The sequence below is a fragment of the Mastigoproctus giganteus genome, chromosome 1, assembly GCF_048544385.1.
Source record: "Mastigoproctus giganteus isolate SK-2022 chromosome 1, ASM4854438v1, whole genome shotgun sequence".
Lineage (NCBI taxonomy): Eukaryota > Metazoa > Arthropoda > Arachnida > Uropygi > Thelyphonidae > Mastigoproctus > Mastigoproctus giganteus.
The window spans coordinates 13,011,480-13,033,734 of NC_143575.1; the positions used below are offsets into that span (position 1 = coordinate 13,011,480).

The 22,255-nt window shown below is 35.4% G+C and overlaps 1 protein-coding gene across 2 annotated transcripts in view; it reads right to left on the bottom strand.

Moving 5' to 3' along the window:
- Positions 1-16,106: 16,106 nt before the first annotated feature.
- The window catches only part of LOC150090562 (eukaryotic translation initiation factor 4 gamma 3-like), a 144,112-nt gene continuing 137,963 nt past the window's right edge, over positions 16,107-22,255 (bottom strand). For both annotated transcript variants that reach the window (XM_090371591.1, XM_090371599.1), the window contains one exon: positions 16,107-21,062. In XM_090371591.1, the coding sequence (XP_090227717.1) occupies positions 16,322-21,010 (4,689 nt within the window). In that variant the 5' untranslated portion in view covers positions 21,011-21,062 and the 3' untranslated portion in view covers positions 16,107-16,321. The remainder of the gene's footprint in view (positions 21,063-22,255) is intronic.

The following is a 22,255-nucleotide window of genomic DNA, read 5'->3' on the forward strand; positions in this document are numbered from 1 at the left end:
AAAATGTGCTCAAGCTTCATCATGCATGAACTACATTTGTTGGTCGTGTTTGGAACTTCCAGTTCCTCCTGCAAGAAATGGCTGTAATTTTGAATTTAGCATAGATTGCAAGCAAAATAGGTCAATCAGGTAGTCACCAGCCCAAATATCCCACTAAAACCACAAGCTAGGAATGACTTTCTGCTTATTAGTGATGGGAGATTCATTAGAGCATCGCGTGTGAATTGTGATACAGTCATGAAAAGTAGAGGAAGGTCCAATACAATGTTGCAGATGCCACGAACAAAAATCATCTTTTGAGAGGGCATGTACTCGCTGCGCGTGATGTGTAGAGTTGCTGCTCACGAAAAATTTGCCACACTGTTGAATGTGATCTTTGTTGATACCAGTAACCTAAAAGGTATGGTAGTATACGATCACTCCATGGCCAAGGGTTAAACACCTAATACCAAAATTATCCTGGAACTGACATAAGTTCTGGTTCCCCATGCAGTGGCAGCAAGTGATGAAAGATCGTTTCTAGAAGACGCCAATGGATAGCTACAAAAAGTATCGTTGGTTGGACACGGTCCTTGTGAAAGACTTTACCCGTAGACAGGGCTGGATTTTGGTGTTCATAGGCCCTAGGCACTTTTATTCTGAAATGTTTCTTCTACAAGTTACTTTCTTCTCGTAGTTTAACACTGACTGCGAATCATGTCACTCAACGCAACTCAAGTTTCAACTACTTCATTTGACAGAGCGACCACCACTTCGATTCTTCTACTTTCGAGGACATAGTGACATATTGTTTTTTGACAAGCGGCACCGGTGCTTTCGCACAACTCCGCATTTGAATCTCTTGTGAAGTAAGACAGTACAGTACTGTCAAGGCCAGATATCATATGTTAGTGTATGTTCATGTTTGCTTAGTGCGGGTTATGTTGTTCATCTGGCCGCTTAGCCTAGGGTCTGTGGAACACCACAGACTGCTAGTTACCGTCACTGGCACTGGGAGCCGGACCAGGTATGTGGAAAGAGAACTCTGGCTGGCCGACCCTGGGGTTAGCCTGAGCTTCCCAGGGAGGGCCGAGAAAAAAAAAAAAATAATAAAATAAAATAAAAAAGAATAATAATAAAATAAAATAAAAATAATATAAAAAAATAAAAATAATAATAATAAAAAAAAAAAAATTTTAGGACAGTCGCTATATAGCGAATGCGTATTGAATTAAAGCTCCTTGAGCCGATTGCGCACAAGTTTTCTCAGCTCGTTTTTCGTTAGTCGCAGTGAAAAGAGAACTTTAATTTTTGCCTTGCTTCGTAGACCCTAAAAATTTCGTAGGCCGTAGGCACTGCGCCTACCCGTAGAAAGGAACATCTTCACTGCTGTTCCGAACTAATGAAGCGAAATGTATCATTTTTAATGCAATCACTTCAAGAACAGTTGCTCCACCCAGGAGGAAAAGATTCGAGTTCAATTCTGTCAGTGACGTGAGGAAACCTCATGGTGATTAATACTGTTTTGCATGCACTTTTGCAATTATCTGTTCCAAGCCCAGTTTGCATATTTATAGCAGGTTCTGTGATATGCTGCATGCATAGGACCTGTTTCTCCATCCATGGAAGGGAGTCTGGATATTAATGGTAGGGTAGTGTATGTCCAATCTTGGGTTGAAGAGCATGAAACTTACTACAGCAAGAACCATCTCCCATGGGCTACATTAATCACAAGACTTAAACGTCATTGAGCCACTGTGGGTATATTTGGAGAAAGCAAGAAACAGATTTCCTGCTTTCATTATTAAAGCTTGAAACATTCCTCCATGAACAGTCCAATAATCCTCTTAAGACAGTTCAAGATTTTACTATATTCCATATAGAATACAACTGTTTAAAGAGTAAAGGGTGGTTCAACACCATATGAGTTTCAATTAGTTTGCTCTCACTGTATCCACAGTGATTCTGAATTTGCACGTTAAATAGGTTTGTCCCATCTTAAGAGTAATTTTATTGATCAGAGAATTTACATCAAATCTTCTCAAATTTGGTTGGAGCAACAACAAATCCACCAGAGAGCAGCTTTCTGTAAGTCAAAGTTTAAATAATGCATCTTATCATGAAGGATTATTCTTGCTCTGGCCACTCAACTTCAAAAACCAAATGATTCAATCACTCGTGATATGATCACAAGTAATTGATTTCCATCCACGAAGTTGCTAGTAAAATTAGTATTTTTTTCAGAAATGTCGAACAGCATTAAGATTTGGTAATGCAACATATTTCAACCAAATTTGTGCTTTGCATGCTCACTGATTAAGTTCCGACCAAAACTTAATGTAATTAAGGACTCCAAAGGGGAAATTTTAGCAGAGAACACAAAGGAAGGTGGAAAGAATACTGTGAGCAGCTCTTCCGAGCACGTGCTGACACTAACGATCTGCCATCCCCTTTTCAAGAGTGTGATCATGAACCAGTTCCACCGAAGGAAGAATAGGCCATTAGAGAACTGACATGTGGCAAGTCACCAGGAATTGATTAAAGCTACAGGCGTGAAGGGCACCGAGTTTTTTCATAAAATGATTGCAAAAATTTGGGAAACGGGACGGTGGCTATCAGACTGGAAGATATCAATTTTATTTCCTTACCAAAAAAAGGGAAATCTGAAATTTTGCTCAAATTACAGGCGTATTAGCCTAATTTCTCACACTAGCAAGATTCTTCTTAAAATCATATTAAACAGAATCTCAAGAAAAGTTGAAATGCTGTAGAGCAAGCAGGTTTCAGAAGGGGAAGGATCTTAAGTCGACGACTGATTGTTGAAAAACCAAAGAATTCAATGTTGTTTTATAGCTTACGCAAAAGCATTTGATAGTGTTCAGCATGAAGAAACGATGACTAATGTGGGTTTCCCAATCCACAGAATTCAGCTGATTAAGCTACCGTACCAGGAAAGGAACTGTGAGAACGAACATTGGGAAACACAGACTTTTTCACAATAGGTAACTATCTCAGGCAGGGCTGTATTTTGTGACCTCACTTTTTTAAACTTTATGCTGAAATTATCAAGCGTGAAGCTTTGGAAGATTTAGAAACTGGCATCAAAATTGGACTGAAGATAAACAACCTTCGTAATGGAGATGACACTGTGCTAATTTGTAATTCTAAGGATCATCTTAAAGAAACTAGGGAGAGTATGTAAAGCAAGTAAGAAAAAAGGATTGTTTCTGAAGGTGTGTAAAACTAAAATTATGGTGATTGGTGATAATCTGGTTCCAGTAAAGTGAAGGTTAATGGGCAAGACATCGAAGTTGATGAATTTGATTACTTAGGGTCAAGAATAAATAAAAATAGTGACTGCTCAAACGATGTAAAGAGACGACAGGCAATTGCTACAACGTTGGTCACTGATCTGACAAAATTATGTAGAGATCAAGATCTTCCCCTAAAGACGAAACTGAGAATCATTGATTCGTATTTTTTCCAGTTGCCACTTATTAGTGTGAAGGATGGAATCTGAAGAGTTGACAGGAAGAAAATGAGGCTTACTTGCCTCATTTTCTTCCTTAATTACTTACTTGGATCGAAGAACAAATGAGTGGGTATTGAATAAAATTGGCAGGCCTAAAATTCTTCTTCATAGCATCAACAAAACAAAAGAAAGTCCAAGTTTTTAGTCATATAGTAAGAAGGGAAACTTTCTGTTGAAGAAAGTAATAGAAGGAAAAATCGCGGGGAAGAGGAAGCAACTAGACGGATGGCATCTGAACTTCTGGGCATGATACTTTGCGATGCCGCTCGTAGAGCACATGATCGATGCAATAGGAGGAATTTGTTGGCAGCCACAGCAGCTCCTCAGGGAGCTATGTGACTGGAAGATGCTCACAAAGCAGTGCATTCACCTATCAGTATCTTTGTCAACATGCTGACTCACACTTTGTTGTTCCATCATTACTGATGACAAATCGTGGGCATATGACTATGATCTTGAAAATAATTTAATTTACATCACAGCCTTGTAACAAATTCTGACATTTGTTCTTGAGGAAATTGGGTTTTATACAATGGTTGACACTCAGGTAAACCTTGTGCTGTGGTTCTGTAACCGAAACTCTTAGCTCATGATAAACTGGGAAGTTAAATTTGTTGTTTTGAATTCCAGAAATTAACTAAAGATTTTATCTGGAAGAGGATCATAACCCTTCAAAAAAAAATCTTATTTGTGGGAGCAAATGGGATGAATAGTTACTCAATTTGGATACACCCACCTCCACATCAACTTGGCTGGCAAAGTTAATGTCTGATTCACAGGACATTGTCATCAATGAATGTCTCACATAGTCAAAGAGTAAACCAGGAATACAAAACAGCTATGTAATGATTTCATTCTGTTTGAAGAAAACAGCCATCAGGGAATTGCCACTTGCATCATAACAATGCCCCTGCACACATGGCACTTTCCACTAAAGAATTTCTTGCAAGGCACTTCCGGATTTTGATCCACGATTTTAAGTTCCCAAGCTTAAAGAATGAAAGATCGCAGATTTTCAATGACAGGAATCCAAAGCGATACAGGAAGCATTAGTAATTCCAAAAGCCTACCAAGAATGCCTTCATAAAGACTGGATTCCAATGTCAGGGAGACTTCTTAGAAGAAGACCCAAATATACAGTAAGCTTCGTTTTACAAATATTCACGTCCCTTACCTTTTTTGATCACACTCTACAAGTCATCTTAATGAAAGACAAGAAGTCACTAGAATTAAATTTTACATTTGTTGCCTGATAGAAGTCAAAAATGAATACATCCACTTTTTTTTTTTGGAAAAGAATTAAAAATAAATTAGTTTATTTTTAAAATTCCACTGGCACCTTTCAGTGCCATCTGTTATTTTAATTAAACAAAGGGTACAATTACAAATAACACTTTTTTAAAAAATTGAGTGTCAAAACTTTGTCGGATCAATTCATGTAAGAGCGTAGTACACCAATCAGAACATTTGATTTAAAAAATAAATAAAACGCCTTTTTTAAATAAAGAGAATGTTCATTCTTTTAACATTAATTTTATTTCAATATGCTGAACTTTAAATTAGCAAGACCTACAATTAGGAAATTTACCTTAGACCTGATTAGTTCTTTAAAAAGTTGTTAAACAAAGCAGGTTATGTTAAAAAAAAAAAAACCTTACAAGAATACTGTAGGACAGCCTTTAACAAGTTAGTCCGAAAACAAGTCTTCAGTTATTCTCAAAAACTGATATCTAGGACTGCAATAACTAATTGTGTCAGTGTAATACTGACCATATAATTAAATGGACTATTGCATAAAGCTTTCCCTGATGACAAAGCAAAAGCGTTGACCATTTCCATGATAGTACGAGTAGAACTAATTCTTTGGTATTGTTTCCAAGAATGAAAACGTTGCAGCGACATTGATTATAACTGCAGCATGAATTGAACTGTGAATGGTTATTGTAATAGGGCTTCAAGAGCATTGTCAACTAAGGCCATATTTCTCCGTATATACTGTCTGTAAACTGCAAGGTCTGTTTACCAGACGAAAAAACCACGCCAGACTCGCCTGAAACCGACTAACTCAGCTACGTTGTGAAAAAGTCCATGAAAATTGCTCGTTATCGAAGAGACTCGAATGTTGGTAGAATGGTGATTCTACCAACTGCTACACACGGGGGATGTAACTAAATTTGAAAAGCCTATGCCAATGTCCATGGTGTTAACTGAAGTAAACATTCTAGTTCATGACATACGCATACGTTTATGAACCACTTATTCTCATGCAGGTAGCCTCAACTGGGGGATTAACTTTGTAGCAGGCTACCTGTAAGAAATACTAGTTTTACCTGAAGTTAAGAGTAATATATACGCTACCCTACCAAAAAAGATCTACACACAAGTTTGGAAAACTAGTTTTAATCAACAAATTAATGTACACCAACCTCAATTGCTAATGATGGTAGTACCCAACCAATCATCAAAACACTTTGACGTTTCTCCTGGCAGGCAGCAAGAATCTGTACCCATCATCACCTATAGAATAATGTGCATGTCCTAATCTGACATTCCAGTGCACCCCACAGGTATTTGATCAGATTCAAGTCGACTCCAGAACAGCCTGGCAAGTTCCTGCACTTAATTTTCCTCAACTGGGTTTTTACACCACACACATCCTAGTGTGAACCATGGGAAAACTCCTCTAACTTCATTATGGATACAACACTAAAGACATCCCCCAGTCAACTACCACACTAACATTCAACCAACTAATCAGAAAATGAGTAAAGGCTGATCAGTCCAGATGAGCATCACTCCACGAGGGAGTCCCATAAGTATTTATCCTCACCTAGAAATATCAGTTAGGAATCTGAAATTGGCAGGCAATTTTGTCCTTCTCTATGCAACATCTACACGTTTTTCGCATTTGTATGCAGAAAACCAGGCATCCACTTATCTCCTCATCAGACTGAAATCTGTGGCTCCATTTTAGGGAAGAGAAAATTCTAAAGATGTCACAGGAGAATAAGATGGATGCTGCAGATTTTCAATGCCTTACCTGATTGTAAGGTCCACTGTAAGAGTGGCTTTGCAGTCAGCTAGTGGACACCTTTGATAGCGCCTACATCTCTTCAACTTGAGCCTCTTAACTTTCCCAGATTTCTGTTAGTACTCCTTAGTTGCCTTTTGGAAGGTTGTCTATAAGGAGGATGATGCCTTACAAGTCCCTGAAGATTGACCGACCTTGTCAGCAAACAATTGAACCTTGGCTTTTTTGGGTATTGAAGATGAATACTCCTGTTTGCTCATTGGTTATAGTGATACACAGCATTCATTACCACAGTTCGGTCAAAAAAACATTCTCTACAAAGCTCCAACAATCTCTGAACCCACTTTAGACATGACAAATTCATGCATTACAGTGCAGACATTTTGGCTAATGTTCATTTCATTTGCTATAAAATTAAGTCACATGTCTTCAAGGACTAGATGTTCCACTTTAGATACAACAGAAGGATGTGGCTTGAGATAAATCTTCCTTCTCTTGGATCATACACACTGCTTCACCACCACCAACTCTTTTCCAATTTCATTATGGACAATCCTTTCCAACATACAGCTTTTCTCTTCATAGCCTCGTTTTGCTTTGCCTTTCAAATAATAAAATTTTATAACAGGTCAGATATCAAACTTCTTCAGCATATCTCTCACTGTATTCATTGGTCAAGTTCAGTAACGAATGAATCTAGAAAAATAAATGTACATGAAATGAGTGTATACACACAAATATCAAATGCTCCAAATAAAACATTTCTAGTAGAGGGTAAATATTCATTGCCTGTCCTTTTTTCTCAAGAATGTACCAGACACCAAAGCTCCAAAGAAACTGTAGGTATACTTGCTCACCCCCCCCCATAAACATCTGAAGCTCCAACATGACATTTTACAAGGCCATCACTTGGTTCACTACTTTTTTCACATATCTGTTAAGAGAATTATTACTTTACAACATCAAAACATTTTAGATTAAATATAATTAAACATGGTGGTCCAAATATCAGAATAAACTGGTATGTTACAGATGTGGTTAAACATTTCATAAAAGATATTTAAATCAGCATTTGTGTGCAGGTTATTAACATTTCCTAATTTGAAGATTGGTTAGACATTTAAAATCAACGATTAACCAAAAGTGTGCACGCATGTGGAACTGTTAAAAGTTACAGCCCACAATGTAAAGTAAAAATAGAAAATAATCACTGAAAGTATAGAACTGTTAAAAAAAGATTCACCAAGTTCTTGAGTAATAACAAAGTTAAAAGTATAATCAAAATAAGTTACTGCTAAAAGTAACACAGACAAAGTGGAATGCAATAAATATCAACGTACAAAACTGCAAATGCATGGGGAAAAAGCTATTTACTAATATATGCTTCACTCCTTCACTGGAGGGGAATGTACACAGCTGTTCCTGAAAGCAGGGCAATCTTATAAATCTTGCTTGTCAACCACGTTTTCCACATATTATCAATGCATGTCAAAAATAAAGACTTCAAATTATTACTATTTCTGCTATTATACCATAATTCAGTGTTCTCAGTCTGTTACTGTCTTGCTAAAATTAAATGGAAATTACCCATCCCTCCCCCTCTATAACATACTTAATTTTTTTATGTAAGAAAATAAAATTTAATTCACAGCATAATTAAATGTAAAATCAGCTTAAAATGTTTAATATAGTGCACTTAAAAGTTCATATTTTTTTACAAACTGGAATTGCAAAAACAGTAGCACAGCACCTGACAGGTGCCAATTTTCTTTAACTTTTAGAAAATATTTTGGGTGAATTCTGCTTCATCATAAGCAATCTTATCTTTTCTGAACAGTTTGAAATACTTATATTTAACCTTTTCATTTTATATTAATTAAATATTTAAAAGAAATGCTTTTTATTTTCAAAATAAAAAATGTATTAATTCTGAAATTTAAAAACTCATTCTAGAAAAAATATGTATTAGTCCCGTCCATTTTTCAGTTGAAAAGAACAGTAGGCATATGAAATTTTAAACAGGTGTAGGTGCACATCTAGCAAAGAAATCGACCGTTCTGATGAGAGGTTACTGTATAAGTTGGAACTTGGTGAGATTACTGGAGTCTAAAATGGATTGTTGGTGGCTGCAGGAGAAAGCTGTGATTAATGGATATTCTTGTAATTGGTGTAACAACAGAAGTGGGATCCCCCAAGGATCAGTTCTTTGACCACTGTTGTTTCTGATTTTCATAAACAACATTGGCAAAGAGATAAGGAAAGACATCAATATTTGAAAAGTAAAGATTGGTAAGTCCTTAATGTTCAGTGCTAAGCAGCACTCCTTCAAAATGCTTTGAACAGGCTTCAAGATTGGTCAGAAAAGTGACAAGCTATGCTGCTAAATGCAAGCTCTTACACTTGAGGGAATAGCAACCCCCAAATAAATTATACACTTGGTGGGGTTGAATTAAAAACAGTGGAGGAGGAAAGAGATCTGGGAGTTCAAATACGGGCAGACATGTTTTCTCAGCAGTTGAAATAGGCAGCCAGAAACCCATGGTGTCCTATCAATGATTTATCAAACATTATCCTGTAGAGATAGGGAGGTCGTAATCCCACTGTATAATGCAATTGCAAGACCAAATCTGGAATACTGTGCCCATGTATGGCAACCTCATTTGAAAAAAAAAAAAAAAAGATAAGCTTCTTGAAAAGGTCCAAAGATGGGCAACTCACATGATGAGATTGGAAAAACCACACCCATACAAGGAAACTCCAATTATGTGGACTAGACTAGAGCTTGGCAACACAAGGCACCTCAGAGGGGACCTGACTAGGAAGGTTTATCTGAAAGGGGCTATTAAAATTAATGAGGGTTTTCAGATTACAGAACTAAGGGGCCATAAATTCAAATCACAGGGGAAGAGGTTTAGACTGGATTGCAGGAACAAGTTGCCTTCACAGGTAGTTGAGGTTGACAGTTTGAATAAATTTCACTGTCAACTGGACAGTTACCTAGGCAAGGGGAGTGGGGGAAGAAGCCAATAAGAAAATACAATTTATTTATATATATATATATATTTTTAAAAAAATATATAAGCCAGTAGTATGGCCAAAACTGTAGAGCAAAAATTAACATAAAATTAACCAAATAAACAAACGAACGGAAAAAAGAATAAAAGTTAGACATAAATAATAGCCCAGAAACCCCTATATAATTTCGAACATTTAAATCCAATTAACATGACATAAAATTTAGAATAATGCCAATTACTTGTTAATTTAGCGGTACCCCCCCCCCCCCCCGAGAGGTACCAGTTCCAAAAGACGTGAAATATCACCAAAAAAAGGGGGTTAAAGGAACTACTAAATGATAACAAAATCAGAATAAATTAAAATAAAATAGACTGACCATTATGCCCCATATCGACAGAGGACCACGAGGCCAATAATGGTCATGGAATCGCTGCATTTTAATCGCTATACAAATCGTCGCAATGGTGAAAAGATCGAAGTACCAAATCACCCTTCCTCCCCCGATCGATCCCCCAATGCAGAGGATTTGCACGGCGGTGGTCCTTATGCAGCGAAAAATAAATTATAGAACAGACAGCACTCTAAAGCAGAGCCACACCACTGACATACTGTAAGCTGAATCAGCTTATATAGAAGAAAGGAAAATAGATGGTGGCACAGGCACTGCTAAGTTAGCATATCAACCCATACTACCATTGAATTATATTAAATATTGACAAAAGTTAAATTATAATAAATTGAATAAATAAATAATTAATTTATTTATTTAATTATAATTTTAACTTGTCAATATTTAATGATATATATATATATACACACACACACACACACACACACACATCATTTTATATATATATACTTTTTTTTTTTGCCAATTCAGCAAAAGCTTTTGGCTTCCTTGCACTATATTGCCAAATACTATATTCCTGCTTATTTATACATACCAATAATTATTTATTTTTTTAAAAATGTGAATATATTAGATACTTTTATTCACTTATTCCATACTATACCTTTATTCAAGCACCTAAATTGTGGAGAGAGAGAGAGAGAAAAAAAAAATCACTTTAATCTTAAATTTGGTGGGTTTACAACAATGCCAAACTTGAAACTAAGTGCTGTAGTTAGTGTCAATGACACTATTTCGGTGTCAGAATATATCAGGGAAATTAACAATTTTGGCTATAAAAATAATGAAATAAGGGTGGAGTCAACTTAAAATGGACTGTTATTCAAATTATCTGATTCTGAGTTCAGATACTATACAGTCCGCGTGCTTTATATTGTAAATCAACTAATTGTAAAAGCTGAACTTTGTTTGTGAACCAAGTCAATTTTAAATCAAGATTTATGTGGAGACAGTTTAATTTGCCTTTATAAACTTGACCTGAAATTTATGCAAATATAAGGGATTATCTTAAATAGGCTTAATTAATAATTTAACTCCACTGCTGAAATCTTTCCCCTGTATATGTGTATAGGCACACACATATATATACACAGAGGGATTAATGCAAATACACTGCTTGACAAAATTAACAGAACACAGAAAATTTAGTGTACCATAGAATGGTGAAATGAAGAGACAGTGAGAAACTTTGAACAAGTATAAGGGACATTTTAGGGTTGTATAAGAATCATCAAAAAGGTCATACTACAGAAGTCTATACAAGATGCTGGAAAATATGGTCACATGACATCAGTATGGCATATTAGCTGTATATTATCATATTGGCTCCAACAGCTAAACAGGCCTGACAGTGGTAAACCATGCTCAATATAAGGGTGTAAGATTCTATGACAATAAATCTCATTCTTTTACCAGTGCAGACCTTAGCTCACCTAGTGACCAAGGAGTTGGCTGTCAGCATGCATGCAATGCAATGCCCAAGGACGTTCCATGCATGTTCAATCAGTTTAAGTCCGCTGGCCAAGGCAGTTGTTGGATATCTTCAGTTTCAAGACCACCATTTTAGCTCTATGTGTATGAAAAGAAAATATGGGCCAACCTCTAAATAAAGTTTTGCATAGTGTCTGAAGATCTGTTCTCAGTGCCTCTGCACAGTTACAGTACCCCTGTTAGAAACATGGAGGGGCAGCTGTTAATCATTATTCTGCCCCACACGAGAACACCTTCTCTACTTAAGTGTCCCTTTCTTGATGTTGGAGGGATGGAACTGCATTTCTCATTGTCTCCAGATGAAATAACATCTAGAATCTGTTTGTATGCTAAAATGAGATTCAGAGCTTGTACCCCATTTGTCAGGGCTCCAAATCATGTTCATGACATCAGTTTCAATGATCTCTGCAGTGGTTTGGGGTTAATGGGATACAAACCATTGGCTTCCTTATGTAGAGTCCACTTGATTTGAGCCTTCTTAACAGTTTAGTTGTAAATGTTTTCACTTGTGGTCACAGCAACCTCAAGAAACAGTTGACAGGACATCATAAGGTTCTGTCTTGCTGTCAGAGCCAGATAGTCACCTGTTCTTGTTGACATAACCATCGAGCAACCTTGGCCAGCCCTTGTTGTAATGGTTTCTGTCCTGAAACTGCTTCAAGGGTGTCAAGACAATGCTGCATGACACATTAAGCCAATGTGCCAACTCCACCTTCAAGTCTAATGGCCAGCCATCTTAAAGAATCACCAAAACAACGATGGCTTGCCATCTTGAGTACTGGAGATGTTGCTATCCCCACTGAGCGTCCAAAAAAAAAAAAAAAGGAATGAAGTGATGTGGTTGCAACCAATGTTTTCATAGGCATGAAAATTAGCATAATGTGCAGCTCTGTAAGGCAGAAGATCAATTTCTACTGAATACTTGGAATTTGCATTCCAGGATGTGTATCATATCAAATATCACCTTCAAAATTATTTCATTTTGTTCTGTTAATTTTGTCAAGCAGCGTATGTCAACAGAAATTGTTCTTGATAGAAATTCATCTCTTGCATAAATATGAATAAAAACATTACGTGGTTTATATTTAACAATATTATGAATGCATGGCAATCAAAACTTTAGAATTAATTCTTGACTTTCTTTTAGAGAATAGAGTAAACCTCCGCTATTCGCAGTCGCTGATTTAATATAAAATGAAACCTAAAAAAAAATGTGAATTTTAAAGTGCCGTGAACATTTCCCGCCATAAAAAAACATGGGCATGGCTAAAATTATCTTTCCCGGTCAAAACAGCGCTCAGTGGGTGGGGGAAGAGGTGACAAAATCGCGAGCGTGGATGTTTCTCGCTAATCCTTGTTCAGTATGTGTTATGCGCTTGTCATGGAAGGTTTTGTTGTTTGCTTTTAATTTATACACTTATAAATTGAATAAATTTATCAATTTATAAATTGATATGCTTACAAAAGTGATAAATCTACAGTTTTGCAGTGTAAAACACTTTTTCGAGTGTGTTAATGGAATAAAGTGACTTTATTTGGACAAGTTCTTTCTAACCCGTACAAAAATATGGCTACGAATAACAAGGGAAATGTGAAAAGATCAAAGGTGATGACATTAGTGAATAAAATTAAGTTATTAGATAAAATTTCTAATGGTGAAAATGTCTCCTCAGTGGCAAAACATTACAAAATCAATGAGTCAGTGGTACGATCAATCAAGAAATCGGAAGAAAAAATCTGCCGTAGTGTCCGTGAAAACGCGCTAATTGCTTCAAAAATATGCTCTGTAACTCGTGATGTTAAATTAGAAAAAATGGAAAAGGCTTTAAATTTGTGGATATAAGACTGAACTCAAAATAAAATTCCGTTAACCATATTCACTCATCATTCGTGAAAAGGCAAAACTCCTTTATCAACACTTTAGCGAAACTGGTTATAGCACTGTCAGGATAAGTTTTTTTTAGCAAGCAAAGGTGTTGGTTTGAAAGATTTGTTTGAAATTTCTAATAAAAATTACATTTAATATTAAATTTTCTTATTTTCATTTCGATGCCATATGCTTGCATTTCACTATGTACTGTCTATGTACAGTCATTATGAAGGTACATATTATACATACATGGACAAAATTTTAGACTAGTTTTTCTTATGTATTTCATACTTTGGAACGGAACCCCTTTATTACTATGGGAGCCATAACTCAGTATTCGCAGCATTTCTCAGGAACATAACCCCCGCGAACAGTGGGGGTTTACTGTAATTCAATTTTATATGTAATAAAGCTCTAATTTTAACTAGAAGTACTACCTTCTTTTAAGAAACAGTATTTCTAAGAGTAAATTAATACATCCATATTTTGTTTAAATTTATTTCATTTAAAACTGATGCAAGAAGTGGGAGAAAAAAAATGTAATAATGAATGGGCTTGTTGGCGGCTTATTCCAAGATGACAATCCATGAATTGCTGCTATACATAATGAAATAAATTTTAAAAAATAATAAAAAGAAATGAAAAAACATCTTGAAAAGTTCAGATATTAATTTATTCCTGTAATAAATATCCAAGAACTAAGTCTTGGATAAGTGAATGGAAAGCCAAAAGTCACTACTAAATAATCAAAGCAAAGAAATATCCCAATAAATATATACATATGAGTAGGAAATATGTTAATTTGGAATTGAGAATAAAATGGAATACTTAAACTAATAAAATAATATTGAACAGCAGAAATTACAATAAATACAGCTGCTATATAAAAAAAGTGAAATTATCATTCTCCACGACAGTATCAGAATGTCATTTGTATAGATATATTCCAGAATGTACAAAATTAAATACATTTTTTTTTTTTTTTTCTTTTCCAAAATCAGTTCTTGGGTAAAATGTATTTTTTCTCTCCCCTCCCTCTGTGGATATATATGCACAGAATACTGGAGACTAGGAATACAGCATATTACACTGTACAATAATGAGAGCAAAGTTATTTTTCTTGACATCAAAAACTACACTTGTTGGAAATAAATTACACATGTAATACGAACTCTCGTTTAGCAGCTCCCTCGTCAAAGTCACACACATTTGAATCCTCATCCATTTACAGAATACGTAAGTTCAACTTCTTGACCCATTCTGAAAAAATCATTTCAAGTCTAGAACAACTTCTGTCTTAATAGGGGAACCTGCTGATGTATTTTTTTGTACACAATATTAGCAAATCTGCACACACATGTAATATGCCAAATTTTAATTATTAATTCTAATTATTTTTCGAAATTAATAATTAGAACTTCGTAATTATTAATTTCGTCTCGGATAATGTGCTAGCTCTAAGCAGCTTCCAAACGATAAAAATCAAATCCTTGTACCCAATGGATCGTATGAAGTGGAGATGAGCAAAGTAACAACCCTCCAAATAAAAATATCATTTAGTATTTTAATTTTAAACTTCAAGGTCAGCCTGTCTTCTGAGTATGGACAAAAATAAATAATAACACCAATATTTTGGCCACACTGCTTACAGGTTGACATCTAGTATCTTCTAAGAACAGACTGATGGTAAAACACTTAGTTCTTGAAAACATTTAATTCCGATTTCTCCGAAGCTTAGTAAATACTTTTTTTTTTTTAAACTGTTCCAAGATTCTTAATATTAAAAAAATAATAATAAATAAATAAATAATAAATTAAAAAGCCAAATTGTTATCTAGGAAATTTTGACAAATATTTCTACTTAAGGCTGTTAGGCAACCTAATCTTCAAACAAATTTCTAAAAACATCATGGAACTTCTTTCAGAGTACTTGAATAACACTGTTTTCAATCCTTGCTTTATATGTACACTATACAACATATCACAGTTTACCATCATTTGTATAATATAAAGGAAGTTTACAAAATGTCGTCAATATCGTAACATTATAATGATGTCTGAAGCTATAAGAATATTAATTATAATTATTCCAAAATCTGTTTGTACATAAACTCTGGCATACAAAAATAAATAGAACTCTGGGAGCCTTAAGAATTATCACAGCGCTGATTGTGGGCATATCGTAAAGTGTCCACATAAATTGCCAGTATCAAGCACTTTAGAATTGCAAGAATACTGTTGATGAGATAGACTAGGCCACAGTTTGTGACATCAAACATCAATTAACAAAATTTACTTCTTTAAATATTGCACATAATTTAAGTAGGAATTCAAACTTGCATAGCGATTCATTATACAGGAAAAAAAAAAAAAAAAAATATTCACATTGTTTGAAGCAGGTCACATAACATTCGCTAAAAGTACACTTTTTTTAATAACGGAATTAAAAATAAATACTGATTTTTGAAGTTTGCAACTTGAAATGTCTATTGAGCAATTAGAAGACACTTCAGATACAGATCATCCTAACGTTAAACCACAATTTCTCAAAACTTCAATTATTTCCTGATATGAAGTTCTACAGACTGATTGTAAACGTGTTTAAAACAAAACACAAAGTACAAAAGTAATTTTAAACAGAAAATTAGTACTGTTAATGCAGTATTTATACTATAACTATGAATTTTTTTAATATATATATAGATCTGATCAAAATTTTGCCCACTAAAATACACTCTGACATATTCAATTTTAAAAAAATACATGATATATTTTGGAAAAGTTGCAGCGTAGCTTAACAGTAATATGGAATCAAAAGTTCTACAGATATACACCTTCAGTAAAAAAAAAAAACAGGAAGAGAAAACAATCAGACATATCACAGTAATACATACTCAAAATAATAGTACTGCATTGGAAAAACATGATAAATGTCATACACCATCTTTGTTACAAAGTGTGAGTCAAGCAAAAACTGTTTACCAAGTCACTTTACCCCGATGAGGATTCTTCTTCTGCTTCACGCAGCCAGGTGAAGAAAGATGCCACAGAATGTAGAGCTACACCTTTACCTTCTTGTTCACTTGGGTCACTGCTCGATTCCCATTCTTTAAATGCATCTTCGGATATCAAATCTTCATCATACAATGTATCAAAAATGTGACGAAGGACGCCCCGAGGATGATGAAGCTTGTTCACGAGAGCCTGGAGGGCATATAGTGCTGTCAGTTCTAAGTTTGGTTCGTGGTCGAGGAACTTTTGTAATAATTTAGTTCGCTGTTTGAGCATATCTTGATTTAGTTTATAAGAGGAGCCATCCTCACAGAGAGAATTTTCAATGACTATTGTTACAAGATTTCTAACGAACACCGTATTCTTTGATTCTTCTTTAACATTTTCTTCAATCCATTCACTAATTTTATCATTAGAGTTATTCTCCTTTAATAAGCAGGTCAGTTGTGTTCTAATGTTATCATAACGGATAGTGCTGCTGGCATTTAATGTTCCACAAAGGAATTCTAATTTATTGTTTTGAATAAATTTATTCACACATTCAGATGACTGCAATATGTCCTCCCACATTAGTCCCGATTCCTTCCACACTTTACTAACCTCATTTGGTCCCCTTCTTTCCAAAGCCACACGAATAATACCTAATATTAACTTGCTTGCACTACCATTTGAAATGCAAGGCTCAATAGCAGTCTTCATAAATGATAAGGATTGTTCTAAGGTTGGTTCAATAAACTCACCCAAATATTCCCATATTTTTGGGATGTCAACAGCATAATCATCTGCAAATTCCAAAACAGATTTCACACCGACACTATACTGCTCCAAGGAAATTACATTTCCTTTCATCAATTCTTTATACATTTTTCCCAACTTTCTTGGAGCGCTGGTGGAACATTCAAGAACATGCATTATGGTAGTAGAAATAAAAGTGTTAACAGTGGATGGGCAAACCAGTTCTTTCACAGATTCAGCAGCCTCAAGATAATCTTCATTCATCAAGAATTCGTCAACAAGTGCTTTTGATTTCCGCTCCATTTCTTCATCTGACATGTAACTGCCTTTCAGCACACAAGTTACCTCATCTTTATGGATGGAGGTCTCTGATGTATTTACACTTTTATTCAAAGGGCTGATATTTGATAATTTATTTCCTACTGCTTCTACTAGTTCTTTTTCTTTAGAACGGGGCAACTTACCAGAAAGGCTTGGCGACTTGTGCTGCCCTCTAGTACAGCTGGAATCTCTGCTAGATGCTGCAGATTTTGCATAACTTCTATCATACTGGGCATGCTCCGAAAGAAGTGAATATCTGTTGTTGTAGGTAGGTGGCTTAATTTCATTAACTACTTGTTTTCCAGTCCCACCACCACTACTTCCACGAGCCCAATTAGAAAACATATTTCCAGGGTGTAACTGTATACTTTCAGAATCAGCAGGTCTAAGCACATGCTTTGAAGGATCATAATTACTTTTACACCTTGCTGTATTCCAGCCATTATCAGATGTAGATGAATGAAAACTACGACTCTTTTTCACACCATTATCCCGCCTCATTTGAAAAGTGGTTTGCATTGTTTGCTGCATCAGACTTTCTTCTACTGCTTGTTTTGCAGCTTCCTCATGAATGGCTTTTATTTTCTGGGGAACAGCTTCTTGTCTTCTAGGAATCCATTTATTTTTCCTCAGATCAATCACATCCAACAACATGAATTTAATCCTTGAGTTTAATCGCTTATCCTGGGATATTTCTTTAATTCTTTTAAAATAACTATTCATGTCATTTGTATCTGCTGATTTCTTGTTGTTAGTCCTTTTCTTATCCTCTGGTACATCTAAAATTTTTCCAACTGTGTTCAGAAGTCCACATAAACATTCCAGTGATTCATCATCATAATGCATTAAGAGTGTACTCAAACATTCATGCATAATCTTTGCAGTAAGTATGCTATTTTTATACAACTGTCCTATAAATTTAATGTTTCCCAAGGCTGCCTTTCTTTTATCGTGTGCTTGATCCATTTCTTCTTGCAACTGCATCTTTTTCTCCTCATTCTTGCATTCTCTAAACTCTTTTAGCTTTTCTTCAAGTCTGAACTCTTCCTTCTTGTTCTTAGTAAATTCATCCTGGCATTTCTTTATTAACAACTTTTTGAGTGAAATTCTTTTGGCTTTTTGATTGTCATTTTCTGGAACTTCAATGTCTTTAAGTTTGGCACAAAATTCTGCATATATAGCACCATACTTAGGCTCTGCAACCACTTTTTCAAACAATAAATCTACAATTCCCTTCAATCTCTCAAGAGAATTGAGTTCTAGCTGGCGAACAGATTCTACTAATTTCTCTAACTTCTCTGGTGTAATTTTATTAAGAATACTTCTGAAAGCTTTAATCAACTGTTCTGTCTTTTCTTCTTCTGAAATAACATCTGGTGTTCCTTTAAGCGAGCGTTTCCATGCATTTTCACTTTCATGCAAGTTCACATTTATATTCAATGTAATCGGAATCACCTTTGATGGTTTATCAAATGCAAAGTAGTTATTACTCATTCTGCTACCTGAACCATATCTTCCAGTGCTAACAAAACTAGGCATAAAGTCTACATAATCACGTGGTTCATTCAACTCAGAAGACACATCTTCCAAACTTCTGAAGATCACCTTGTGCTTTATAATTTCCAAATCTGGTAAGCCAAGTGGTTTCTTATGGCTGAGAGAACTGTTCCAAAGACTTAATAAAATAGATTTATCATACTGGATTATGCTGTCTGAAGAAGCTGAACGCAGGTTTCCTTTGCTTAACTTGCACTCTGAAGAACTATCTGATCTTATGTCAGAAATATCATCTTTGGTTACAGTAACACTGCTGTTTTCTTCTAGCACCTCAAGCTCAACCACAGATTCTTCCTGACCAACTGAAAGTGAATTTTCCTTAGTATGCTCCAAATATTCTGTACTCTGAATTTCTGAAATTTCAACTTTGGCTACTGGAACATGCAATATGCTATTTTCACTTTCGTTTTCTAGATGAAGTGGTTCAACATTAATATTTATTTTTTCTAATTTTTCCTCCAGGTCCATGCTGATATTTTCTCTTGATGTATCTATCTCATCTTCATTTGAATCATTATTTAATTGCCTTTCCACAATTAGCTGACTTGTGAAATCACCTTTCAAATAATCATCATTACTCTGATCATTATCTGCAGTGGTAAGTGAACTAGAGCTACTTTCACTCAAATCATTTTCTTTATAAAGTTCATTACTTGAACTAATAATATCTATACTAGGATAGGAATCTGAACATATCAAATTAAGTTCACTGCAGATTGGTGTCTGCTCAGTATTCACACCTTGTTCATTAGCACTGTTATTTAGAGGTGGACAATATTCAAAGGGCTCAGTCTCAACACCCTTCAAGAGACCTTCATTTATATGTTTAGCTGAAACTGTTAAATCGGGCATGTCAGTACCTGTTGTAGCAAGAGATGCAATTACTTTAGTTTTAAAATCGCTCTTTACTACAGTGCCTTCATCTGTGTCTGAAAACCCATTTGGAATTGTTTCAATTGTGTGATCTGCAATGCTAGCAGCTGCTTGCAAAGGTATTTTTATAGATGGTAACTCGGAAGGAGACTTGGATTCTGGAGCTTTGCATTTACCAGTGTCTAAAGTTGCTACCATTGCAACCTGTGTGGCAAAGGCAACAGCAATTTGACTGATTTCTTGTCCTTGCACTTGAGACAGTTCAGATCTTGCAATTTCTGAAGCACTTTGTCCTGCAAGATCAGTAGCAGAAATTTCCTTTCCAGTATCAGGAAATGCAATATGAATCATTTTCTTCTCTCTTGCTGGAAAGTCTTTTCTGTTGTCTTCTATACCTCCTTGTAGGTTTGGGGTTGCTATATTTCCAGTTCCATAATAATGTGAAGGAAAATATTGATAAGCATTGTCCGAAGAGTACACACAACTTGTGTAAGGTGATGGCACATACTGTTGTGGAAATGGGAGCCTTTGTAGCTGGTAATTTGGAGTTTCTATTGACGGTGTCCTTATCAATACAGGAGGCTGTTGAGGTGTAGCATAATAAGGATATGAATATGTAGCACTAGGTAGCAAATTTGTAACTGGTTGTGATGGCACAGTACTACTATTGCTACTGTTATGAACTGTAGTTGCTTGACTGGATACAGATACATTTACGTTCATTGCTGAAACCTGAGCATTTTGTGTGCTGGTTTGTGGGACTGTTTGTTTCGGAATACTCTGATGTGAAGTTCCTGAAGAGTGGTTCTGTTGTAACTGATGTGGCAGTACAGAATGAATAGCAACTGGAACAGCCTGGCCAAGGGAAGGAACTCCTAAAACAACTGGAGAAGATAACATAGGTGTGGGGAGAATGTGTGGTTGCGATTTTTTTGCTGTATCCTGAGGAGTGTTATTATTATAAGAAAGTTGTGGAGGTAATTGTGATCGAAAGGACTGTCCTTGATGTGGATAAAAATAAGTATCTACACGTGGAAGAGGAGATTGTGAGGAGTTCCTGTTTTGCACATTACCTCTTTGATTGCGGCCGTACTGGGGGCAAGCAGGATAAAAATTTTGCTTGAAAGGCATCCTTCTGTTATCTCCATATAGCTGCCGATTGCATACAGCTCCAGAATGCATGTTATGGAACAGTTATCCCGATGATCTACTATGAATCTAGTAAGTTAAGCACCTATATATATATATATATAAAAAAGAATTAGTTTTACTATTGAAACTGTAAAGAATACATCAAATAACTAGAAATTTAATTTTAAAAAACATGAATAAAATATATTAAGGTTCAACTAGATGTGTTAGCTGCTAAAAAAATTTAAATGCTAAATATAAATATCAGCTGGTTCTCCTCACTGTTAAGTGCTCTATGAGTAACACACTTTCTCCCCTCAATTCTGAATTGGGGGGGGGGGGGGGGGGAGAGTGCCGTGAATTGGATATCCATATGTGGTTTTATAAGACTATTTCAGTAAATTCCCAATCTTGTGAGCAAATATTCTAGGAACTGCAAAAATTAAAAAAAAAAAAAAAAAAAAAATTCATATTCATAACAGTATATACTGTTTGTGTGTACACACGCTCATTTACTTTTATATGGGCATGTGGCATATTTCTTCCATACAACTTTTAGAAGCTTATTCAGTTGCATGTGAAACAATGCTTTTTTTCTGCCACATCAATAATACTTTAGACACTGTTAAAATGAAATACCTCTTTAACAAACTTTGATTTCCCCCTGGTCATTACATTGAAATTAGTTTCCATATAATGAAGAAAATTTCCATATAATGAACTAATTTCGAGAGAGCTCGGTACGCACTGTTCGCACCTCTGACCTTCAGGCAATAGAGCTGACACGGTAGAAAGCACGAATTAAGAGACAAAAGGATTAAGAATCAATCACTTTAGCTTTTAATAGCTAAAGAGTTTAATTCTTAAGAGCATTCCAAAATTTAGTGTTGCCCTTAAAGCATTTACTGTACCGAGAAGTTGCACTGGGAAAATGCTATCTGTATGTCCACAGCCATTGGCAAAGATTAAGGCATATTCCCAACACTGACACTGACCAGAGCCAAACTGTTTTCTATTGCAAGCACCCTATTGGAAAACTAGGAGGGAGTGATTTTCCTTTATCTCAGAAATTATGTTGTTTCGCAGAAATAAGTTATCGATACTTTCACTAAATTTTACCTGTCTCTGTATAGTAGTTACAAGCGGTCCATAAATCAGTTTTGTTTGCTGCTCTGCAAGTAACTTTACAATGTCTAAGAGAAAATCCCCGAGTGTAGTGGGAAAAGTGGAAGTGCTTAATAGTGTAAATCGGGGTGTTAAAAAAAAAAAAGAAAAATCTCTTTAAAATTCGGTATC